At 34.7% G+C, this 27626-nt stretch overlaps 2 protein-coding genes across 4 annotated transcripts in view; both read left to right on the forward strand.

Annotated features, from left to right (window-relative positions):
- The first annotated feature begins 249 nt into the window (after nt 1-249).
- Nucleotides 250-3389, forward strand: LOC137407857 (achaete-scute complex protein T3-like). Its single transcript, XM_068094238.1, has 3 exons — nt 250-532; nt 1717-2329; nt 3129-3389. Coding segments are annotated over exons 1-3 (897 nt in total). The 3' UTR covers nt 3130-3389.
- A 16070-nt stretch (nt 3390-19459) lies between these two features.
- LOC137408144 (DENN domain-containing protein 5B-like) overlaps nt 19460-27626 on the forward strand; it is an 89375-nt gene continuing 81208 nt past the window's right edge. For all 3 annotated transcript variants that reach the window (XM_068094532.1, XM_068094533.1, XM_068094534.1), the window contains exons 1-3: nt 19460-19662; nt 20113-20222; nt 21746-21874. In XM_068094532.1, the coding sequence (XP_067950633.1) occupies nt 19542-19662; nt 20113-20222; nt 21746-21874 (360 nt within the window). In that variant the 5' untranslated portion in view covers nt 19460-19541. The remainder of the gene's footprint in view (nt 19663-20112; nt 20223-21745; nt 21875-27626) is intronic.

Here is a 27626-nt window from a genome sequence, read left to right on the forward strand (position 1 = left end):
GCAATATAATACCTATTAGATCTAACTTTGGCTGATATGAATTCTCCCTACTTCTATGCAAATAAGTACATTTAAAGACACCTGCATCTACCTGCGCGGGGGTGGGACTAGCTTTTAATCAGTGTGAAAAAGGGGCGGAGCTAGATTGAAGTGTGCCATGGAATCAATTATATAAATTGTGTGATCGCAGCACGCGCCAGGCACACACCGCTACAGCTATCCAGCAGTAGTTATTTATAGCTAGTAACCATGCCTACAATTCAGCTTATTCCAACCACTGCTACTATTAATGGCACCAAATACACTCAGCTTATCCTCACTCCAGTCTCTCCGCAGCACAAACAGTCCAAGAATATTCTGCCTAAACAAGAACCGCTTAGCCCTAGCTCTAATGGCCATTCAAGTGAGAAGAAGGTCGAGGGGCAGAAGGGAAGGATACACTTCAGTAAGAAAGCTCTGACTCATCCTCGACCTCAATCTATCACGAGGAGAAACACGAGAGAGAGAAACAGAGTGAGGGCCGTTAATCAAGGTAATTTATCAAAGCTAACAGAGTCTGGGTTTTACAGTTTAAAAACATTTTACAAGCAGTTTCATACTACATTTCAACACAACTTAGGCTAAGCTAAGCTTTAGTTAAATCTAAGGCTAAACATTGCAATATAAACAAGAAAAAGTGTTTTTTCATCAAATATCATGCGAGTACAGATTTTATAGCAATTTTTGGTATCATTGACATATAATGTGGGCTGGTAATCATGGTAACCGGTCTAATTTATCAGTTATAATATCAGATTTCACTTTGTGTGCGAAGTTAAGAGTGCTTTTTTGTTTTTGAAAGTTAGCGAGTATATAGAAATCTGAAGATGGAGGCCCTTGACCTCCAATCAGCAAGCTGAAGTTTTATAAAAAATAGATAGTTGGTATGCGCCGAGAGTAGCTTCTTCAAGAATTTTCAACTTGAGATTTTTTTCCTAACAAATAAATAACATAAATTGTTGCCTGAACTTAATAGTTAGAGCAAAATAGCACAACTTTATTAATATATATGAAAAATAATCAACTTTTGTGTAACTTTTACCAAAAGTAAACTACTCTTGTAAGTTAGAATAGTGCACGAGCAATAGCCATACTCGGTCTATGTATTGCACGAGCAATAGTCATACTCAGTCTATGTATTGCACGAGCAATAGTCATACTCGGTCTATGTATTGAAATTTGTGATTCAATGTTTAATTTTATTGCATAAGAATTTGATAAATTTAAACGTGTTTGACAGCTACATGTGGCTGTCAAACGAAATTAGATTTATCTATTAAAAGTTCAAACATCGTGTTTTTGCAAGAGATAAATTCTTATCTATTAAACAAATACTAGAACTATAGCACTTCTAAAAACAGTCAAGGCTTCACCTATGCAAAGTCAGTTATTTTGAAATCCTTCTAAAACTTATATATTTACAAGGGATCAAATTGTCCTGCATGAGATTTGAGTCACACACTTGCCTTGATTAAACAACCATAATAAGCAATCAGAGATACAAATCATACTCTCTCTTTCTATTCACACTTTAGGGGCTGATCAAAGGAAGTTGCTGAACTTCACACAGAGCAGTGTAAACACGTGTGAAAACTAGTGTATGAGCATGCAAGCAGGTACTTGCAGGTGGCTTCCTGTTTGTATCCTCCGTATTACAGAGTGGTATTTCTTTTCTAGGTTTTGTAACGCTGGCTAATCATGTACCTTCTCACCTCAGAAGTAAGAAAATGAGTAAAGTGGACACACTAAAGGCTGCCATAGATTACATACACAGATTGAAGGAAGCCTTAGAATCGAACAATCCGGAAGAGATCTCCGATAATGACACTCAGCCAGAGCCTTCCCTTTCCCCGAGCTGTTCTAGTCCTCAGTCTACTAGTTCTACTGAGGCTAGTCCGACACCAGTTCCTCATTTCTCACCAATTACTTACCAGCAAAACTTCAGTCCTGTAGAAAATGCGAGTCTTCTTCAGACAGCCACCACTAACCTTACTCAAGAGTTGGCGCCAACTCAGTACGCCACACCCGATCTTCAACATTGTCAGCCCGATTTCTACCGAAGCTACGTAGATTCTTTCCCGTCTGACGAGCATTATTACTCCTATGGTCAGTTTCATCAAACGTGCAATAAAGAAGGTTTTCATATTGACTACAGCCGACCCCAAACCATGCCAGAGTTTCCTTCACCCTCCAACTACTCTTCCTCAAGTCCCTCAAGTTCCTCAAGTCAGCACCATTTGTCTTCAGATGATGCCGAGTTTTTAGAATTTGCATCCTCTTGGCTCTGCTGGTGAGAATCTATTTTTTTAGTTTGTTGACATTCAGCAGTGAAATTCAGTAAACTTGTGACATTTTAAATAATACTCATAGTTTTAAAATTAATTGTTTATAATGAGTGGATTCTGTAAAACAAATAAATTTGTAAAAACTGTTGATTTGTGCTATTTTGTGATTATAAACTGAAATATTTTGAAAAGATATGTATAATCTGAGAAAAAAGTAAATTACTAAATAAAACAACTTTTTTAATTTATAAATCTGAACATTAAATAAATATTAATTAATAAAATAACATAATAACAAAAATAGAATTAACAAAATAACTATTTTATTATCTAGGTCTTTACCAAAACTTGCATTTTAAATTTTTGATTAATAATGGGAAATTATTTAAAAAAATTTTAAGCCTTCACTATAATATTCTATTCTAATTTAATAACTTATTCCAACTTTATTATTGCAGTATACTCTTCTATAATATACAATGAAATCTTTTGAAAAGCTCAAGTGTTGAAGTAACTTTGCTGTTTTGCTGTTGTTTGTCAGCTTCATGTAGAACCTTGCACTTGTAGTGGATAGCAGCTAGAACCTTGTACTTGTAGTGGATAGCAGCTAGGACCTTGTACTTGTAGTGGATAGCAGCTAGAACCTTGTATTTGTAGTGGATAGTAGCTAGAACCTTTTACTTGTAGTGGATAGCAGCTAGAACCTTGTACTTGTAGTGGATAGCAGCTAAAACCTTGTATTTGTAGTGGATAGCAGCTAGAACCTTGTACTTGTTGTGAATAGCTCTCTATCTTTGGTTGCAGAACTCCAAGAAATAGCAGAGTCAGCCAACTTCTAAACAGCTATACAAAGTCCCACAATGCAATTGACAAGCAACATTGCAAAACTTCTTCCTTCTTGTACATTTCTACGCTATTTCTATTTTTTGTACAATATTTTTATTAAATTTTTACGGTGTGCGATATATTCTGTTTGCCTTTGTTCTTTCTCAGCAGAAGATCTCGAAAAGCTATTTGCAAGTGTAGATATTTGTGATTTCTGTATTTTTTTCCAGCAGTGCAATATCTTCCCACGCATTCTAATAATCTATTTATTTCATTCTTATAACTCTAATATATTCTTTGATTAGCAACGCTGAGCCTTGCTGTTCTTTGCTGTGATATCACACGGTGTAATCAACTCGAGATAAAATGTTCTAAAAAATCAATAGTCAAGAGTCTCTTAAGGTCCCATGGACTGCATTGTTGATCAGCCTTGGTCATAAAACCAGCTCCCGTGTGTCTTTTCATCTTATGAGTGAGCCATCACTCAGAGACCAAAATTGTTCTGCTTAGCTCACTGTAAGCAAAGGCTTTCCGGGTCTTTAAGAGCCAGTGTTACACAAACAATGGATCTGTGATCTTGGTTGGACATGTCTGAGTACACTGGCAAGGAAATCTTTACATTTGTAGGCATGCCCAGTTTCAGGGAGCAATTTGAGGTTGGATGCCATTCTTACCTTTTTTTGGGATGACCCGAATTTTCAGGTCATGCATTTTAGACTACTGGTCTCTTTTCATCTTAGCAGCACAGTCTACAGAGATTCACAGTTGCCGAAACCTTTAAACCTCAAAGGAAAAAAAAGATGTTGGCTGTACTAAAGGCAATTAAGCAAGACTGTCGGCAAACTTGGTTGTTGATTAGATATCATGTCGAAGTGTAGAAGCAGTTCCGAGTACATGGAAACTTTTTAAAACTCAATGTGACAGAACAAATGACGAAATGTTTAATGTTTTTGTCATAACAAGCTGAGAGCAAAATCTGAGAGTTTAATGTTCTCCCGTTAGGTTAAGTTTTAGCTGTAATGTCACTAAATGCTGAAAATGGCCAGCCTGACTTATTCTACTGCAACACCAAGTTATTTATATCTTTTGACAAATTTCTGATACACCAAAAATAATTTATCGTTGTCTGACACCCAAGTAAGCATGCAGTTGAGTTAGTGAGCTTCGTATAGACCAGGAAATGTGTTATGGGTATCTCAGTTTGCATACACTCCGAATTGATAGCCTGTATCCATAAAATCAAGACATTTTGGTTATGGGCAGCAAAAGCTGAGTGCACAGGCTCGCATACATTAATTAACTCTGGTTTTGCACCTTCAACCTAGCGGTAGCAGTTCTCAAAACTCAACAATTAGACACCTAGTTACAGTGTACAGTTCTATGACTATTGCATGAAGCACAGGCTATCAATAGTTTTAAAACTGTCACCAGACGTGATCAAGTTGTGATTTTAAAAGGCTTTATAGCTATGCTTTAGAGAGTGTTCCATCTAGACCTTCATTCAATTCATTATACTTGTTTGTTATACATTAAAATATATTATATATTATATTTGTTCAATCGTGCGTTGCTGTCTATCTATTGAACAAGTATTTTTGTCTCTGGTTATGCAATTCACTTTTCTCTAGCCTACTATCCGGCAGACAACATCTTTGGTAGAACAAAGTGTACAGTTGATAATGATTTTGATAATGAATGTATGTCACAACTAGTACGAGTGACAAGTGGTGGCAGGTGGCTGTCGATATGATTGGTCAATCTGACAATGGTAGACGCGTGCTCTCTAAGGAGCGTGGCTTGCTTACTAGATTTTAAGCCTGAGATATTGACATTGTTATTGAAGTGGGAGGCAAGCAATGACAACCCGCTCACATTGTTTTGAATGCAGATTGTAGGAAATTCAGTTTTTTATTTATGCGCAGGGCTAAGACAAAGAACATAAAGAATTTAATCTCAAGTGTTTTTTAACCTTATTAGTTTGAACAAGAGCATGAGATTGAAATGTTTAAATTAATGATCAGGACTTTGGCAATAATTGAATCCGAATTGACTTGAGATTATTGAAAAAATTATCTTTTCGCACTATTAAAACACCACATCCAGAGATTCTTCAGCCCACACCCTGCTCCCTTATCGACCTGTTGACATCTGTAACGCCTTTAAATTTTACCCCTTTACACTGCACATCTCTACACTCAGTGTATTCTAGAGTCTAGACTGATGTTCACAGCAATCCTTGAATTAGCAGCGCTTCAAGTCTGATGCCCTTCTCACTGAGACAGTTGCAGAAGTTCATTCTGAACTAATATACCAATAGACCTTAACTCTGTGCAGCAGTTGCAGTAAGGAATGGCATTTCTGGCATTTTATGACAAGTACTGGTGTTTGTGGCAATTGTTGCAAGTAATGGCAGTAATGGCATTACATGTACAAGCATGTACATGGCATGGCATGCAAGTACATGTGATAGCTTTTTTGTCGAGCGATGACAGTGTTGTCAAAATTTATGACAGTTGTGAAAATTGTGGCAGTTGTTGCTAGTGATTGTAGTGGCAGAAAGTGTTGGCAGTTACAGCGACTGACACTGTGCTAAAGAAAATGTTTGTTAAATCTTTTAGTTGGTTAAAAGATAATATTTGCAAATCCCTTTTATATCAAAAAACACCGACTAGAAATTCCATTGGGATCCTATTTTGCCATGTTTTATAGCTCCCATTAAATATATTAAAAACATATATTTAACATATTAAATAAATATATGTAGAAACAAGGATTTGGATTATTTGAATTATAATACTATTATAATTATATAATTATAATACACACATAATACTATTTTATTTACAAAACGTTATTATATCATAATTATAATAATGTCAACATTTGATATGACTATATTTATTATGTTTATTTAGAAAGCAGCCAACAAGCCAACATTAAACTATTGTCATTGTAGCTGTGAATCCCAAGAGACATGGAGCTCTATGTAAAATGTAAATGGCTCTATGTAAATAGCCGTCTTGAGCAAGTGTTTTGCATTTAAGACAAATGGATAGAATTGAACACACAGCAGGAGATTAACCACAACTACTTAACAGAACAGCTTCCCTTAGTAGTCTTCCTTGTGACTAATTGCTGAATAAATTGTATTCATTAACGCTTTATATCTTATGTTATTTTAATTAATTCCCGTTTTATAGCCTCAGAGGCAACAAACACTCATGCATCTACTCAGAACTACTCAATAAGATTAGTTGAACATCTTTATGTATATAAACACCCTACTAACTTTCCTCTCCACACTATGGTAAGTGAATGCTTGCTTCTTGTTACTGTTTGACTTTATCAGTGCTGCCACTCTGGTGCTGCCACCCTGGTGTTGCCACTCTGGTGCTGCCACTCTGGTACTGCCGATCTGGTGCTACCACTCTGGTGCTGCCACTCTGGTGCTGCCACTCTGGTGCTGCTACTCTGGTGCTGCCACTCTGGTGCTGCTACTCTGGTGCGGCTACTCTGGTGTTGCCACTCTAGTGCTGCCACTCTGGTGCTGCCACCATGATGCTGCCATTCTGATGCTGCCACTCTGGTGTTGCCATTCTGGTGCTGTCACTCTGGTGCTGCCAGTCTGGTGCTGCCAGTCTGGTGCTGCCACTCTGTTGTTAGCTAAATTCTTGTAATAATCAGAAAGGTTTTGCAACTAACTAGGCCGATTACTTTAGAAATACTCAGGGTCCTTCATTAGACAGTTGCTGAATAGCCTTCAGGCAGCAACCAAGAAGTTTTTATTTGTAGATGCACCATCTTTGGTATGAATCCACTAAATGTGTGCAAAATTGCTATATAATATTAAGTTTTCATGAGCTTCTAGTGTATAGCTTCAACAACCTGTGCCAGCGTGTCACTTATTGCGTGTCAGACAGTTTTTCACTCTGCTTGCATGTTCTAACGAACACAAAATCTCTTGAATTTTCAATTCTCACGTTTTGTAATTTTTACAAAGCGCTTGGTCAGTTATAATAATTATCATCATGGTTATCCCTGTTATTATTATTACTAGTATTATTAGTACTCCTATGTTATTACTCTTGTTACTACTACTATTATGTTAATGAGTTTAACAGCACTTTGTTTATATGGTTATATGCCTTTTTCTGCCTATTATAATTGCACATGAGTTGAGCAATTAACAAAACCACTGAACAGCTTAATTTTAGCAATTAATACTCGAAATATTGCAGCTTAATCCAACATTTCTCTCTATTATAATTTTTAAGCTACACATGGAAGCTTTATGAACCGGTAACAGGTTTTGAGGTTGTTCAATAACTTGTAATTAGTGTACGGAGACAATAAAAAATAACTTGAAACGTATTTGAAAGTCCTCTAATTGGCTGGCTCAAGTTGTATGAGTAACCTTAAAAAGGATGAACTGAAGGACCAAAGAGACACTAGAAGTCAGTTTAGTATCTCAAAGCGAATGAAGTTAAAATTATTCGTGAAATCTCTTTTCCATCAGATGAAGTGGCAGAAGACAAAGGCAGAGTAATCTGCCTCGTATGCTTGTTGACTTAAGATATCATTTAGATAATTATGTTAATGTGCTACGAGTGGTACTGATTGGCTGTTGAAGGTTTTTAAGTACTTGCGATTGGACTATGATGTTGTCAAGGACATCTTCATCAATCTGAAAGTGTTTGTACAAGAGTGACAGGCGATGTTAGATGAACTCTTATAAGAATTCAGTAAAGCATGGAATGGAGGGTTTGCATATAGACAACTGCTTGCTTTAGGCTACTCTATCAGTAATATGTCAACTTGTGTTTGTCATCTTTCATTTACACAACTGCACTTCTGAAAACAAATAATTAGACTGATGTACAACTGATCTATTTTGTTTAGAGTTTGGGATGTACCTACCAAAGGTTTGGGATGTACCTACCAAAGGTTTGGGATGTACCTACCAAAGGTTTGGGATGTACCTACCAAAGGTTTGGGATGTACCTACCAAAGGTTTGGAGTGTACCTATCAAAGGTTTGGGATGTACCTACCAAAGGTTTGGGATGTACCTACCAAAGGTTTGGGATGTACCTACCAAAGGTTTGGGATGTACCTACCAAAGGTTTGAGAAGTACCTACCAAAGGTTTGGGATGTACCTACCAAAGCTATACCAGTAAAGTATTTCCACAAATGCTGTTTAAATATGGTTTACACTGTTGCTAAAACAAGAACAGAACATGGATAAACTAGTTGTGTTGTAGTTCTACTGTCAGCATCTACAATATACCAATTTGATGTACAAAATTGAATATGATATACAAAGGTAACTCAGATATACAAAGGTAGCGAGTCCAATTCTCTCCGTGCTTTATGCAATTGTGATGTTGAATGATTAGTTTACAGTTTAGTACAGCTTACTTTGCCCTCACTCGCCACTTATGATGCAAATGCTAAAATTTGATGTTATTTTGTGTTAAAAATAAAATGCAGAAATTTTACTCTAACATGGTTTTGCAGCATCTTCACTAAATATTCAACAGTTAACATCCTTGCTATAAAATTAATAATAGAGGTATTTTGCATTTGAGTTTAGCATTGTCACAGTGAGCTAAAGCAATCTCTCTTTTTTCATGACGGTATCCCTTTTCAGTTTGTCAGAAGAAAGCACAGTTTCTCCTCATTTTTATGGCACGACAATTTAGTGCTTGTAATCCTAAATTTAGTTTCTTGAAAATGCTGTCATCAGCTTTTTATCTAGACAAAACTTGGCGGCTTGAGGTTACACGGCCCCAAATAAATTGATTAAAAATGACAAGACTTCAGACGACGGTTTAATCCCTATAGATTCAAAGCTGAGATGTTTTGACAAGGTATGAAAGCATATTCACAGACCTTTGATCGAGCCTGCATTGTGCTGGAAGGCACTCCTAGATACTCCAAGATAGATCCTATTTCAAACATTAAATTTAGTTTGTGTTTAAATTACCTGATAATCCAGCTAAAGTGTTTGCTAGTGCGTGCAGTTATCTACACTTATCTATATTTTGATAATAGCTGTAGGAGTTCGGAAAGGCTGAGTGACTCCGCGTTCCCTAATATGGAGATTTAGACTTAGGATCTTCGTTATATAGCATAGCATTGAGCGATATATCATATCAGTGGGCTAGGATTGGCACATGTTTCTGTTGGGACACGCATCAAGAGCAAACACTGCTGTGTTTACTGTCAACATGATTTCTTACTCGTGTTTATTCAGAGGATTAAAATTTCATGAAATAGGTGAAACTATATAACTTGTTTAGAGATGAATAGCTCGATGGACAGAATAGTGAGTGGCAGACGACTTCTACTTATACAGCAGACGTTTCCTGCTAAGCAGGCTAATATCAATAATAGTTTATCAGGTTTTGGCTTGAAGGAGAAGGCTTATTAGATTGTTAAAGTGGAGGCTAAGTGTAAAAGTAGCGAAGGCTTAAAAACAGACAAAATGGCTGCAGAATAGAAATAGAAATAAGCGGAAGCGTTTGTAATACATTTGGATTGTTTGAAGGGGTCACAAGGTCATTAGTAAATGATGCTTCTAAAAATGTACTTATAGGTACTGATAGGAGCATAATTTCATTGTCATATTCTATTGAATAAGGTTTTCCACTACTAAAAAAAGTAGATATAACACGAGGCAGTGAAATTGTTTGAAAGACGTGCTTCCTCAGGCTCCAACTAGTCAAGACACGTGTGTTTTACTAAGGGTCAGTAAATTTAACAACGAAAAGTTAATTTTATTATTATGTTGATGCACGTTTGGGTCCTACAATAAATCTGACCGTTAGGATGCTTCACATTTATTTTGCATAAGTATAACCATCTCCATTCTTTCTTTGCTGCAAGTGTGCTTCTGTTAGAGATTAACTTACAGAAAATATTAATAGGTTGCATCAGGAAGTATCGGTATTTTTCTACCAATTTGTGATTGGTTTTGGTGTTTGTGGAGAGCTGATTGCGATGATGTTTCAGAATTGAAGTTAACCAAACCTTATCGTGGTTATTTAGTCACTACTTGCGCGGCTGCCTGTCTCTAGTTACTCATATCGGCAGTCGCCGTTCAAGTTGCAACGTTGTACGTCTCTCTTCTTTCGATCTCTTTGCCGAAATGCAACTATAGACATCACAACCGCACTTGAGAGAGTTCCAAGAAAGGATCTCATTCACACTATTATATCTCTGAACTGAGTGGGTCTACAACAAAAAAAAGTATATCAAATTGAAGCTTGCTGTCTTAGCTTTATATTTATATTCTTTTCGTTTGCGTCACTTCATTAGTGCAAATAAAGGCGATGTCCTTTATTTATACTGAGCCTGTACTCAAGGCGATGTCCTTTATTTATACTGAGCCTGTACTCAAGGCGATGTCCTTTATTTATACTGAGCCTGTACTCAAGACAATTTAATAAATCATAATCTTGAAGATGGAGCAGACAAACTATGGCAACCTTTCCCTTTTTATCCCAGTTTTCCCATCGTTCTGTATGAAAGAATAAATATTCAAAACATAATGCAAAACAGACACAGTCAGAATGTATGAAGATAATATGTTATTGGAAGGTCATACTAAGGTCATTCTAAGAAGTATCTAATGTTTTTCACATAGCAACATATAAACAACAACTCACTTTATGATCTTATACTGTCTACCTGTCTTTTCTCTGCATCTGATTGAAATGTGGTTCGTTGTGGCTGAGTGAAATGTGCATATCATTTTCAGGATTGATGGTGTTATGATACATTTTTTTGATATGTAGAAGAGATGAAAGTTGATTCCTTCAAACGCCCCTTCAACCCATACATCGGTAGCGTCAAAAGATTTAGTGGATGCCATCAATCAGGTGGCAAAGGTCATAAATGATGACATCATCACAAGGCCTTGGAATCGCTTGCTTGTGTGGGCAGTCGTAGACCTTGGAATCGCTTGCTTGTGTGGGCAGTCGTAGACCTTGGAATCGTTTGCTTGTGTGGGCAGTCATAGACCTAATTTTAAATTAAAGATTATAAATAAGAAACTATTTGGTAAGTTTTGACTCAATATTTGATGCATTGTGAAACATTTTTTGAACAAGTTATAATGACCTGCGATGCTGTGTTACCATATTGTCTGGGATCTTGGCTAAGCTCTTGGGAGCTGAGACACAGAAGGTAGGAGAAAAGTGCAGAAAAGATATAATGAGCCCATTAAACCCTAAATTAAATGTCAATTAGTTGGGTTTTAGAACGGTAATCCATAAAAAGTAACACATTTGACACAAAGATAGTTCTGCAACTGCCTTGGAACCTAATTGCTTCAAGGTAATGCAAGCTCTATGTAGTGGCATCAATGAGCAGATTGGAAACATAATACATTATATGATTTAAAATAGATTTTTCATAACTGCATAAACTGTAAAGAGTGTGATAACATAATGACATTTGTTTAGGTATAACATTGCATAGGCACATGCTCTAGGTGTAAAGCTGTCATAACACACAAGTTAAGCAGCTCTTATCACTGTCTGTAAATTGAGACAGTACAAATGTCATATAGTGCAGGTTCATCCTATCTCTACCATCTCTTTATTCCATTCCACGAGGAACTCTTTGATGTTGAGGATATCATAAAGTCATATTTGTTGTCTGTTAGCTAATATGAATGTGTAATTGTGTTATAAATACTATTTGAAGTGCCGCACCATTACTAACTTTAACACTAAAGAGTCGCGTGCCTCGGTGAGGCGGTACACGCCAGTTTTACAAACTATTGTCTGTTCTCAATGTGGGCCTCTTCGCATATTTATAGTATTTGTAGGAGCGCGCCAGCGAGTACACCAAACACAAATACAGACAAGATTGCTGGCAGATAATGTCAAGCTTCAATAGCAGCGCATCTAATCGAGAAGGTGACAAGACACAGCGAGTGACATGAAAGGCAAAAAGACAAATGTCAGTTCAATACGGATGGCATGACATGTATGCAATAGAGGATTAGGTTAAGCCTCGATGCATGTCACTTTGAAGTTTATTTACTCAATGGTGATTGTTGGTGTTTTTGTGGCGAGAACCTGCTTTTGAAACTGCTGAGCTGGTCATAGAATGTAAATGATTAACTGCTGCCGATGTCACAAAAGTTCTGCAGTGGGCAGTAAGTCCGTAAGTCCGTGCATAATCATAAATGGTGGCAAGTGCATCTGCTTTCATATATTCCGAACATGCAAAGTGATTATTTATTTGGTCAACCCTTTTTACTAAAAACTATAATTACACAGTGATTGCGCATTATTTAATTTGACTAACCAAATAGTCAATAAACTACACAACTTCTTAAATTTTGAGCATAAATTTTGGTAAATGTTCGAAATGCGATTGTTAATATAAACAAACCTTCAAACATCTGACTTTTGACTTTGCAATTTACTCGGGGCTAATTAATATGGATTTTGGGGCAAGGAAAATTTTTAAACCACTAATCTTTAAGTCTTAAGATCACAAGATTTTACACAAATACTATGCAATAAATTGTTGTAATAATAATTACTATTTCGTTTTAAGTATTAAAAAACTTGCAACCAAAGAAATAGATGAGTGCTGATTTTATAAAAGTATTTATTGAAGTTGAGTTAATTGTTCACAACAGAGTAACAACATTAAAAAAGTTTAACTGTGCAGAAAAAGTGTTGCAATTAAAAATCTTAAAGTTGCATTTGCTCTTTTTCTGAAGATCGTAAGATATTAATAGAATAAAGACAGAATTTCTGTCAAATATACATACAGCATTGAAAGGTTTGCTATGTCAAGGTCAAAGTGTGGTATATTTATCAGTAAAAAATAATTGAGAATACATAAATTACTTATTTGATATGCATATCGCCATATCGAAATATATCTTGCCTATTAATGTCATTCATTATTTCATGATTGACTGGCATTATGGCTCTATAGTGGCAATATTTGCTATAATAAGAGCCATGATCATCCGTCTGCTCGCCTGAAGCCACACTAAAAGCAATAAGAAAAAAAAGCCTCCTACAGAACTTGAAATCATATATTCGGCTCACCAGTCAGGCACTCAACCACCTTACTGTATGGCGGAATAAGTATGCACATAGTTATTACACATGATAGTCTCTCACGGCACATGGAACTGCTAGCGTACTACTAGCTATATAATGTATTGCAGACAGTAATATCAAACACTTCTAGTACACTAGCATCAGCGGCAGCATTGACACGCGCAAATTCCTCTACAAGATTAATTGAAAAATAGATTCGAAGTTATAAAACTGCCAAACCTTGAAGGCGGTAGGCACCCACTAGACACGCGACCGTACTACTCTACATAGAAAAAACCTATTCATAGCGCATGAACATCAAAGTTACCATTTGCATTAGAACACCTGCAGACACCTGCTATTGTAAGCTAATGGAGATGTACAAAAATATTATTTCAAAATCTCATCAATTGAGAGAAAAAGTTAACGAGTGTTTTGTGCTATCCATTAGCGATGAGGAAACAATAGGATGGAGGTATGTAACTGTATTGGAGAAGATGTTAAAATAATGTAATCAGAGGGCATTCAGGGGATAATAAATCAGATAGTCAGCGACAATTGACAATAGCAAAAGGGCTAATTGCAAGGCAAACAAGGTAACTAAGCGCTAGCAATGAACTCGTAGTTAAAAACTTATCAATAGAGATGCTCACTTTGTGTTTTTTAGAATTTTGTTATCCAAATAAATTTTAGTAATTGAAACTTGATTGCTAGTTATTTTAATTGATTTTTTTGAGAAAGCTTAAACAACAATATTAGGCTACGTGTGGACTAGTCTAGCTTGATTGTTGGCATCCTGCCAGATGAATACACAGAAAAGTGTGTCTGTAATAGGAAACTAATGATCTCCGGCATGCTTCTCGCTTCAGTTCCTGGGAAAAATGACACAACTAATTTTTGCTGATAAGAATAGGTCTAGGCTAGTTGTCAATGTTGACATTTGTGTGACAAATTTGAACAAGTGACCGGTCTGAACATGTGACGTATCTACACAAGGTGCAGGTCTATGCAAGTGACAGATCTAGTAAAGTGACAGGTTTACGTAACTGACAGGCTTGTATCAGATGACAGGTATAACCTTGGGAGAGGTTTCAGTAATTAAAAGTTGAAGCAGTGACCATTACTATTTATAGCAACTTTAAGTAGCTGAAGTAAAGATAGACCACTATCTAACATGACTCTAGACATGCCTAAGAGTCTATAAAAATATACATGTATATTACCACGTGCAAATAATTTAGAGTTGTTATTACAGAGATTTTGAATGACTTTGCAAGCAATTTGTTCACGTTGTGTGTTAGTTTAAGTTACAAAATACTCTGAGTTAGTAAATAGTAGTCAATTTCAAGTGACAGATTAGCTAATCAAAGAGCGTAAAAAGAAAAATGTACTCTACCAATGAGAGAAAGCAATAGCAGTAGCATATAGATTGCATAAATACCTGCGTTCACTTAACTCAACTAGTTTCCAAGTAGTACTGGCAAAAGCAGATGATATTTTGGGCCACTCAAGGTCTAATGGTGTGCTGTCAAACCCAAGCTGGAGTTATGCTACCATCTAAATTGAGGTTATGTGTACCGGTAATCTATATATTTATGATGAATAATGGTGAATTTATAACAAAAAACTGATAAATGCTGATGAAGGTAAGTTTAGCTATTAATTCTCTTATAGCCTTAGCTCTAACTACTTATAGACTGATAAAACAAAGTACACCACCTTTTGGTGCATTGATTACAGTTTTGGTTTAATCTATGCTAATACACAAGCTGTGTCCATCCATCCGTTCCTCTGGCCTCAGCTACAGGTTGAAAAAGAAATTACTTTTTGCCGGAATTGAACCCACAACATTCAGCTTGATAGACTGATGCTCTGACACCAGTTCCAATCAACTACCTTCCAGAATTTATAACTAATTGTGGACATACTCTGTGATTTATTAGCCAGCCTGTCAATCTCTGCCAGGATACTCGTAGATTTAAAAGTTAGTATGCACAACATGCATATATAGCTCTGTTTCTTTATCTACAATGTAGCTTACCCAAAATACAGTTTGTTGCACAGGTTTAGGAAGATTTATAATAGAGGAACAAACACGAAAAGTTACATCTAACACTTTATCTTTACTAAATGTGTCATCAATTGCGATTCTAATTTTAGTTTTTAATGTGTCTGTTTCGGCTTATTATTTTAAATATTTATTGTACTGTATTGTTCATCATTTTATTTTTTAATACTATTTTTTTTGAAATTATACAAAGTAATTACAATTCATTCAGTTATTGCTTTGCATAATGATGAAATAATAATTATTCTTTGGTGGTTTTTTATTCAGATAAACCATGATCATTAGTATCTGGTACTGACTTGCATTTAAAACAACTATTTAAGAGAATGGTTTTATTTAAACAAAGTTGGCTAAACAACTGCGAAATGCTTATTTACTTCAATCATACGCAGTCTCTGGTTCTATGAAGGCTGTACGAGTTTCATCAGAATTTTATCAAGTAGTCTGTCAACTTGAAACACAAGCCTGTTATCCAAAAATGTACCTCATTTTCTTTCTTTCAACTTTGGTAAATTGAAAAGTATTTGGATATAGCCATCCTCATGCCATGTTTTACTCACATTAGTTAGGTGACCCATATCTAAACTACAAGAATACCTGTTATCCAGATAAAACCCTGAATTATCTGAATAAAAATACCTCCTGAAGAAATGCTAAAAACTGTATTAGCAGAGAGTGAGAGTGTAGTGAAGTGATGGCTAAAGAAAAGTAGTAGCCAGAAGCAGTGGCCAGAAAATTTTAGAATTTAAGACGTATAAGAATGAGGCCTCAGTGGGCTATATCATACAATAATAATCTTTACTTTTATAAAAGCTGAACCCACCTGTATGTACCCACCTGTTTGTACCCCCTGTCTGTACCCACCTGTCTGTACCCACCTGTCTGTGCCCACCTGTCTGTACCCACCTGTGCCCACCTGTCTGTACCCACCTGTCTGTTCCCACTTGTCTGTACCCACCTGTCTGTACCCACCTGTCTGTACCCACCTGTCTGTACCCACCTGTCTGTACCCACCTGTACCCACCTGTACCCACCTGTCTGTACCCACCTGTACCCACCTGTCTGTACCCACCTGTACCCACCTGTCTGTACCCACCTGTACCCATTTGTCTGAAGCCATGATTGGAGGTTAGGAAAAAAGGAAATCATACAAAAATCGAACCCCTTTTTGCACGGTAAGCAGACACTCTAATCAATGCATCGCTTAACCGTTGACTGGAACTCATACCTTCAAGGAGCATTAATAACTAAAATCACTTCATCTTTTATATTTCCGTGTTCCCATATTCAACAAAAACTCAAAAAGTTGACAAAAATGAAATTTATCTTAAACTTTGATATTAAAAAATTAGGCTGAACACTAATCAACTACTATAATAACAGCTACTAAAAACTAATACAATCTTTAGTTCTACAAACATTTTATTCATTTCAGTGAAAACAAAACTTTTCTAGCAATAGCCAAAGATCTGTTGATTTGTGTAGATTATTCTAAAGTGGCAACCTGACATCTTTATGGCATAAAAAGATCTCAACATCACAAATTCATTCAGTGCAAGCACTTCTGAATTTTGGGTCTATGCTTAGATGCTTTTATATCAAACAAAAGTTACAAAAACAATTTAATTTTTAATGTAAGTAATTTAGCCAAAAATAAAAATTTAGGATTTAATAACTGATCTTTTATTAAAAATTTGTCAAAAAAACTTTGTACCATCTATTTTTTATATTTTAAGCCTCTTGAAAGATATACATTTACGCGACAAGATGCAGCCAATTTGAAAAGAGAACACCAGCTTTAGCTCATCAAATGATATCGCGAGAATAACTTGCCTTTGAAATGGCGGGCGGGGTTAAAATAAGCGTGATTGTGAAATCTGATTCAAGTGCAAACAAACAAAACCTTTCAAAGAGTGAAGATTGTGGCACGCGCTCTTTAGTGTTAAAATTAATCTATTCATCACGCTTCAAGTAATGTTTATAATACAAATTGCCCACTTACATTAGCTAAATATGACAAATATGACTTATCCGCTATCTCCAACATCAAAGATTTTCTCAGAAAGAAACATAAAGAGATGGCAGGGTAATTTGTATTTGCACTGGCTGACTTTGTCGAAGCATTGAGCTAACTTAGCGCTGCGAAGGTGTGATTGTCACTTTGGATCGACACAAACAAGTTTCTGTACCAACAGAAGTTTTATCTTAGCTAGAAGGATATAAAATTGCAAAATCTTTTTTCAATTATTTAACTGCAACAGAATTTCATGATAGTTGATTGGCACTCAAATACCTGAATGTAGTAACAACAGCTATAAAGGTTTCTATTTTTGGTCTAAACGCTTCACATTTTTGTTGACTTGTGGACTTTTGAAAAGACTAAACGTTCAAATACAACTTGGTCATCAAAACTATTTGAGCTCCTCTTTAAAAAGGTGTTTTACCACTTTAATTTTTATTCTAGAATGGCAAAACTAAACAAACTGCGATCACTTGTGAATGTTACAGCAGTCTTTGCGTTGATTTAATGCACTACATAGTCACCAAATTTTCACACAGAAGCTTGAACAAACAACGATTGAGCTTGAATTAATTGATTGATCAATTTTTCAATTTATTTAATGTTTGACGACCTCTGAAATTACTGTGCTCACATTACCTATGAATTTGCTAAAGCCATGACAAAATATAAAATGTTTAATGTTGTTAAATTCTAACTTGTTGACACCTGAAGAAGTTGTCATTATCTGAACCAGGCTGAGATGGCGGCGCAGTAATCAAACTACACTTATCATTTTTTCGACAGGCAAACTTGTTTACAGATTTGGATTATCGGTGAATGGTAAGACAGGAATCATGACATATTAGTTTTTCTTTAGTTTTATTACTTTACATCGACAAGTTTTGTCGATGTAACAGGCATGAGTGAAATCAGTTCATAGTGGTAGTCAAAGGCAGGAAAGATGGAGCATCAATGTACATATTAGCTGGTTGACAAAACTATCGATGCTATGCTTCGAGTAACTTTAACTTTGTGTAGTTGGCACCTAAACAGCGGATACAAACAAATGAGAACAATGTTATAACCACCCATCCTTTAAATATAATATAAGGCTAAATAAGAGATGCTAATGATAAGTTCTCTAAACTTTTCCAGACCTTGAACTAATGACTCTCAAAGACCCGCTTTCAGAGTCATTAGAGATTAACATTTCTTTATTAAGTCTGACAGATGTGTACATGTAGTCCTAGATTACTATCGTTTTTAGAGCTGCTCTCTGTTGTACATCATACCTGATGAACATCTCAGTCAAACAGTTCGGTGAATTTAGCAATGAATATGTTCAACAGTCTTTAAATTTTCTTCTTTGGTTTGATGATGAGGCTGCTTTAAGAGTGCATTGATGTTGATGCATTGAGTAGTTATTGAAATCAATACAAAAATAAGTTTTTCTTTTTTGTTCTACTTTAAAAGGCAAAAAGTAAATGGTTATAGACACTGTGATATACTAATCATAGCAACATATGGCTTAACTTGTACAAATATAAAAACTTTGTTTAATCACAATAACTTTTTACTAATAATCAAACATTATTTTTAAGTTTATTGTCATTAGAATGTAGTGGAAAAAACTCATGCAGGTACATGCATACATTTGGAAAAAGTTGCGTAAAAGTATCAAACATTTGTTTTGCAGTCTAAGTTTTGCTTAGTTTTGCTTAATTTCACGTCTAAGTTTGAAATCTAATTTTTTTTTTAATTTTATAGATTTTTTAGTTATTTTATTTTATTTTAGTTATCGTAAAACTTGCAAAAAGTGTTCACTCAATGACTCAAAGCAGTGTTCTTTATAAATTGTAAATTGCGTGTACAATGTGCGAATAATTGATAAAGCCTTAGTTGTCTTTCCCTTTCGAGAAGCTTCTAAAAACTACGAGTTGTCGGCACGCTATGGAGATTAATATAGGTAGTTTGAAACCTTGTTTTCAAAAATATTATTATTAAATTATAATTTATATAAACAAAAAAATTTAACAAAAATATACGTCCTGTGAGTTTAATCTTTAATACGTATATATGTGTGTATATGCATGCATAATACGTATGTGGGCGCGGTTTTGCGGCTAAGCTAGCTATCGCTAAACGAGCTATGGTGTATTGCTGGTGTAAACTTACGGTTTATTATTTTATAAGTTATCAGAAATGCTGATAGTTAAAGCACTTTGGTGGTTTGAAATATAAGGAAACATGCCGAGAAGTAGAGTGGGTCGAATATTTGAACATTTTGTTTTATTAGGTCTGAAAACTGACAAAGGACTACTTCCGTTTAATGGATTGTTGGAAGGAATAAGCGACATCGAAGACTCAGGTAAATATAGCGACCGATTGCATTCACAAATTTGATATAGAAATATCTTTCTTATTTTTCTTTTTGTTTGATTAGTTGCATAAGAGGGATGCTAACGAACTAAAATTGTAATGCCTATATTATCGAAACAAATGTTCAAGCTGCATTTTGCAAAAATTATAAAATGTCCATTATGCATGAATCGCGACGAACTTGTGTTTCGTGAAGCTGTTTAGATTCCACTTTTCGTCTTTTGCTGATATTGAACTTACTGTTATTGAACAAATATATAATGTTAATGTTGAATTCATTTTAATGTTCATCCCTGTGGAACTACTAGCCTATAGCTTACTGCTGTTACCCTATGATAGTTCGAACTGTCTATTAATACGTTAACATTGCATATTCATTTGCTTTGAAAAGTATCTGTATTTTAGTTTGTGTATGATTGTGATGATATTGATGTTGCAGATCTACAAAATCTCGTTTCCCCATTGCAACAGACCTATCAAGCCTCAGTGTATGCTCACTATCCTTATAAGGATCTATTAACTAAATTAGATCACCAGGCAGTTACTACTGTAAGTCTGTTATAGAAATATGCAAACTGGTACTCTAAGTTTTTAGGTTTTTCCGTTTTCATCATCAATTGAGAAAATGTAGTATATATTAGATATAGATGCTTATATAGATATATCTCATACATATCTAATATAAATATTATATACACAGATATGGTATACAAATAGGTAGATATATTTGCTGTTCTATAATTTTGCCTGTTGTGCAAGGATGTTGAAGGAGTCACTTTATTGACAAATCACATCAGTAGAAGAGCTGCTGTAAAATCGTAAAATGTTAGAGTGTAAATACTTCATGAATCGGTTGAACAGTCATTGTGTATGGCGCCTTACAGTGCCTCGCGTTGCGTGTTCACAACTCGAGTTGTACAACTCGAGTTGCCCAACTCGAGTTGCACAACTCGAGTTGTGAACACGCAACGCGACTTTGTAAAAGTACGGTGCAATATATTGGTATTACGGTAGCATAACCATAGATCTGGTTATATTAACAATGGTACATCAATAGGCACCCGTTAGCTAATAGAAATTAAACTATGTATGTATGTACTGTAAAGCTAGAGCTAATGGCGAATTATAGTGTGCCGAGTTTGCAACTCGAGTTGTACAACTCGGGTTGTACAACTCGAGTTATATTTATCAACTCGAGTTGTACATGTACAACTCGAGTTGTACAACTCGAGTTCATCAAAAATCCAGGCCGAGTTCTTTTAACAGCAACTCCAGTTCAACAACTCGGCATGAGAACATCTCATCATTTCATTTTCTCTAGCTATATTTTTTATATGGAATTTTGGTGCATCATTAAACACCGTTGAAATAATTTCTATGTTCACTTTCGGTGTTCATTCAGTTTTTTGTCAGGTTCTAGAGATATAACTCCTTTTTCATTTGAAAAAAGAAGTGGCCCAGTTCCCACATAGATTGTTTTTTAGTTTGCTTCTTACATTCTACAATTGTTTTTGTCTCGTTATATTTATAGAAATAAATATGCATGCGCAAATATCGCCAATATATATAATTTAAATGTGTATATATATTTAAATTATTATTATTAAATTTCTGTAAATGAGACACTCCAATTACTCACTTTGCTTTTTTTACAAACCCGTGTTAGTTTTGCGTAACACAACTCGAGTTCATCAAAAACCCAGGCCGAGTTGTACAACTCGGCAACTCGAGTTGTACAACTCGAGTTGTACAACTCGAGTTGTACAACTCGAGTTGTACAACTTGAGTTGCTAACACGCAACGCGAGGCACTGTAAGGCGCCATACACTGTGCCTTCATTGCTATGCGAACTAAATGAAAATTAAATAAAAAAATTTGTTTGTTGACAAGATTTAATTTTTATTTCTTTTTGTTTTACTATCGCTTAGGCAAACTTATTAACAATGATGCCATATTGACATTTTCAGAGATTCTACTGACAAATATGGGTGTTCGTTTATTGCCTTTAATCGAAAAATGCAGTTTAAAATATTTAGATATTTCTGTTATAATTTCTGGTCATTATTTTGTAGCTGTGTTTCCCACATGGAGTATCTCTATATGAGCACCCACCAGAGGAAGGAAGTCAATTTCACCCATTCATCATCACAAGAGAAGATGGCTCTAAGGTGCACGGTGCAGCGCTCACATTTTACGAACAGGTTAGTATTGACCGGAATGTATCTGCTTGTAGTTGCGTGTGTCATTGTTAATATAGCGCAAAAGTTATATGTAGTCTATCTATGTAGGGTTCAAGTTCTTGTAATGGGCGTTTATGCGAGCTTGGCACAGGACATTAAACCGTTTATTTTTGTAAACTTCTATTTTTGGTAGTTTTAAAAGGTCACATCCCATTTTTCGCATGAAACATTAGAGGTATTATGATAAAACATGGAAATATGTTTGTGGTATTAAAAAATTAGAATATTTTTACTGATATTTTTAAACAAGTTTTACTTTAGTGAAAGTTCTGATCTGGTTTGAAACAAACTTAACATTTTCTTTTTCCTTTTTAAAGAAAGTAGAAAAATTTTCTAATTTTTGTCTATTCTTGACTGATTAAAAGAAGTCATCTGCTATGACTTCAAGTTCGCTGCTTGAATGATTAGTACATGCATCTCTCTATTTGCATCTTTTTAAAACTTAATTTGGATGTTTTTATGGTTCTTTTTCTTCATAACTCGTTGAACTTCGTACTTGTGCTAGCAAAGTCTGCAAACAGGCGTGCTAAACCACTAGACTACTGGCCATAGCGACAGATAATTGTTTACAGGTTCATTACATTAGTTAAAATACTCACTCTTAATTGCTATTGGTTAGTAACTAGTGCGCCTGATCATTATACTTTAATTATATCATTAATAGCAAAATGGTTATTAAGGTAGGCGCGCACACGGCTCTTATTATAGTAAAACTTTAAACTAGCTTAAGTTACTAACTTGGGCCTACCACGTAAATTACTCAAATTCATTGAGTAGATATTCTATTACTATTAAAAACTAGTCGTAGTCAATATTATTGGGCTCCTTGAGCTGCTAACATAACCTTCATCAAAGACATGCTGCTACTCTAGTGTATAAATGTAGAAGCGATACTCGCAGGGCTCTTTGCAAAGGTGACATCACATGACCTTGAGGTTATCACATGACCTTGAGGGATTATATTCCGGTCATTCTACTTTAACAAAAACTGCTATAGATGGATTTCACCCGACTTTTTAGCCTTAACAATATAACTGCGGGATGTGCCAAGTGGCTACTGGAAAAAATGCTTATTTCAACTGTCTCTAACTAATATACAGTAGGCCCTATTGCAACGTAAATATTCCGTTCTGGGGAAAGTTTATGTTGTAGGGATTTTACGTTATATGAACAGTAAAATATAAGTGAACTGCCTAATCCTATTCTAATATCATCTCAAACTCACCTCTTTGGCCCCTGGAAGAAGAAAAGAGCGAAAAGAAAAACTGTGATATTAACAGTTTGTGTCAACAACTTTTTTAGCACTTTTACTTGGATTAGCTTATATGATTACGGTAATTTTATGTAAGTTAAGGAGAGCGTACAGCTGCAATGTCACTTAGCATCGAATTTTTTCATATTTTCAGACAGTAAGGCTACTATGTAAAGAAAAATTATAGAAAATATTTTATATGTCTACAATAAAGTAAAACAAATACATCTTTAATATAATAAAAGCTATTATATATGTTCGCCTGTCTATCCGTTAGGGTTAGAGGTTAGATAAAATGTAACTTTCGATCAGAGATCAGACTGCCACTCGTGATATTCAGATTGGTATACTGACACTCCTACACCTGCAACAGATCAAATTTGGTCATTTCTGAATAATTGCGCAGCTACTTATTCTCTGTGCTTTACCGACACATATGACGATCTCTCTTGACGATCTCTCACAGCGAACTAGACTGCCAGATTACTAGTGTATATGTTGGAGATAACCTTTGATACTTGCCACTTTACGCTATATGGAATATCTTGCTTAGTACAAAGCGAAAACTTTACATAAATTTTTCACGTCAAGTGGAATTTACATTATAGGAAATTTATGTTATACAGTGGATCCAGGCATACAACACTAATTCGTTCCGGTTTTAGCGTCGTAAAGCAACGATGTCGTATAGAGAGTTATAGTAATATATAGAAACCCATAGTAATTATCTAATGCTAATAACTCCTGGTAAACATCAAAATTTTATGTGCATAACAAATTATTAACAAAATAGCATGTTAACCTTAGTAACTATAGTTACCTACAGTAACTTTAGTGTGTTTAGTGGTTATGATTTGCAATAAAATGTAACATTACCATGCATTATATGCAGTATGTACCGTAGAGAGTTCTTACCTTCGAGACAGAAGTGTAACATGAACTTGGAATTTAACATAAATAAGTTTAGCTTACTGAACACATACTGAAAGCAAAGTTTAAGTACGTAGTTTATAATAATGTATATAGTTTATAATAATATATATAGTTTATAATAATGTATATAGTTTATAATAATATATATATAGTTTATAATAATGTATATAGTTTATAATAATGTATATAGTTTATAATAATGTATATAGTTTATAATAATATATATAGTTTATAATAATATATATTATTTATAATAATATATATAGTTTATAATAATATATATATAGTTTATAATAATATATAGTTTATAATAATATATATAGTTTATAATAATGTATATAGTTTATAAGAATATATATAGTTTATAATAATATATATAGTTTATAATAATATATATAGTTTATAATAATATATATAGTTTATAAGAATATATATAGTTTATAATAATATGGTTCATACTAATAATAGATGAATGCCTGGCACTGCCCGGGTAATAAAATTTTTTTGCACAGAAAATTTATTTTTATTCAACATATACAACAATTACTATTCTATTAAATTTCATATCATGAGAAGAATGTTTTGTGCAGTTCTAATAACTATAGAGAAAAAATAAAACAAATATAAGGGTGTTTAAATGTGAGATAATTAGCAAGTAATGGCTAGATAGTCTGTTCTACTACAATGTAAAATGATTTGATACCAATTGATACAAACTTAGAAAATAAAATAAAGATCATGAATATGTTGAATTAACAATAAGAAAGATTACATAAAAGTGTGTGTATAAAAAGGTTACTGTTACAGCAGAAGCTATCCATCAAAATTTTGATGGTTAGCTTCTGCTTGATGGATACAACGATACTGATATCTCTCGATAATGCAAACTTAAACATGAGATATTAATGTTTACAGCTTTTAGCGATTGTCTTTACTGGAAATTGAAGGAGTGTCACGAGACATTTGAAATTAAAACAGCGCACTTGAAAGATAAGATAGTTGAGATTGATAAGGAAAGCTTAGCGTAATGTTTAGTCCCGCCTGCCTGTAGACTTCGAGGGTTCTGAGTTCAAACCCAGTGCAATGCATTTTTCATTCCTAGATTTTGCTCGCTATAACTTGACACACGGAAGACCAACAAACAGACAGAGGCTTAAATTTATTTATATAGATGCAAGTTTTATAATAATATTTGTACATGTAGTTTATAAAATATATATACAGTGAAACATGGATAACTCGCCCACGGATAGCTCGAACACATGGTTAATTCGAACATTTCCTTTGGTCCGTTCCCACATAATGATAAATTGCTATAGATAACTCGAACTCAACACTGTTAATTCGAACTGTTTTTTGCCCAACGACTACCGAAACGGTTGCTATCGCTTTAAAAAATCACTTTATTCCAAGCCATAGAGGTAAACCTCAACTTTTCGTATTTCATAAGCGTCGTTATTACCACCATTGGCAAAATATTTTTGTCAACGACTTTTCTAAAGGTTTGGTGAAATTTGAATTATACCAAACATCCGTCTAGCGATCGCTCTTCGGAAGCGAGGTAAAGTGAGGTAATCTTTGGATAAACTTCAAGAAAAATCGGCAAAATTGATCGTGGGGAAAACGCTCAAAAGAAAAAGATGTCTTTTCTTTTGAGCATTTCAACAACGATCAAGTTTTGCCAATGTCAATCTAAAAAACGTCCTGGCAATAACATCACCTCAAACAACGAACCAATCTAAAGTGATAGAAAAATCTTTATACTTTTTGATAAAAACATTTTAAACTTTACATTAGAAGCATTTAATTTGAAACAAGCCATTTGTGCTTTTGATTTATATTATAGTTTGTATATGTACTGATGTCTTTTCTTTTGAGCATTTCAACAACGATCAAGTTTTGCCAATGTCAATCTAAAAAATGTCCTTGCAATAACATCACCTCAAACAACAAACCAATCTCAAGTGATAGAAAAATCTCTATACCTTTTAATAAAAACGTTTTAAACTTTACATTAGAAGCATTTAATTTGAAACAAGCCATTTGTGCTTTTGATTTATATTATAGATTGTATATGTACATGTATCTTCTAATGAATAAGTAAATACATGGACTTGTGACAGTGCTCTGATAACTTGAACGCTCTGATAATTCGAACACTTTTGCTCGGTCCCTTGAAGTTTGAGTTATCCGAGTTTCACTGTACTTTAAAATAATGTGATTTGTTTATAAAGATAATAGTAGCTATTAAAGATGCTCGATAAAAATCTATGATTTATTTCATAGGAAACTACAATAATTTAACTAATTCTCACTCTATAAATGCATGAAAACTGGACATGAACTTAGAAATCTCCTAACATTATAGGATCCTATCCTATCATATTACCTATATTTTATAGCTCTGTTCTCTAGCCCAATCTCTTAAATTATAATTATAAGTCAAGACATTCACAATGGAATGAAATTTATTTAACTGACAATTCTGGTGGTTTAAAGGTCAGCAGGCCTATGATTTGGAATTAACAACAGACACAAGCTATAAAACTTTTTATGAACATATTGTTGTAATGGTGTACTAACAGCTTGGAGCTGTTAGTACACCATTAAATGATTAATAGTTTTTGAAGTGCAGTTGTTACGGAGATTCAATGAACAGTTTCTATACAATCATAACAGTTTTATACAGACAATTCAGTCTTCGTTACATCGTCAATATCAATGATATTTTAAGGATCTACAAATATCTTCTAATACAGTGTGGTAGTTGTTAAGCGTGTCACTTGTTAGCGGCGTGACACCATATGATTAACGATATACTGCAAGTGTCATCCACCTTTTTGTTTGGCAAGAAAAGTATTATATTATATATGTTGTTGTATTGTATTTATATTTGTTAAAAGACATCCAAAATCTGTAGTATATGAAGGGTAGTCTGAGCAAGTGCTTTTCGTTTGTAAATCAACCTTGCTTTGTTGGTTGCTGTGTTTGTGGATCTTTATCTCGCCCAATACGCTGTTGCATCTGTTGCATCGAGGCTAATATCAGTCTATTGATGTTCGTTTGAAGCGGTTTTCAAGTGCTTGCATCTCATTGGCTAATTATGTTAGTGCTGAGAATGCTGCCTTTTGCAATGCTTGAATCTCATTGGCCAATCTCGTTAGTGCTCAGAATGCTGCCTTTTGAAGTGCTAGCATCTCATTGGCTAATTATGTTAGTGCAGGGCTTGTCTCCTTGTGAAGTTTGAAAAGTTGTGGAAGTGGTAAGGCCGGCATTGCAATCATTTAGTACAGTAACAAAAAACAGGAATACAAATATGTAGTATATGATTGCGAGGGAAAACAACATTATATTGGTGACCTCTGGCTAATATATAGCTGGTGTCTGTGTTATTAAAAATGCTGTGTTTGTATTAGATGTAACGGAAATTTTGACACGCTTGACTGACCTCCGCTATATTGTCACTAAGACATTCCTTGCCAAACATCACCATTCTAAAGCATATATCACTGTGAGCAACAACAAAAC

Source organism: Watersipora subatra, chromosome 11 (assembly GCF_963576615.1).
Source record: "Watersipora subatra chromosome 11, tzWatSuba1.1, whole genome shotgun sequence".
Lineage (NCBI taxonomy): Eukaryota > Metazoa > Bryozoa > Gymnolaemata > Cheilostomatida > Watersiporidae > Watersipora > Watersipora subatra.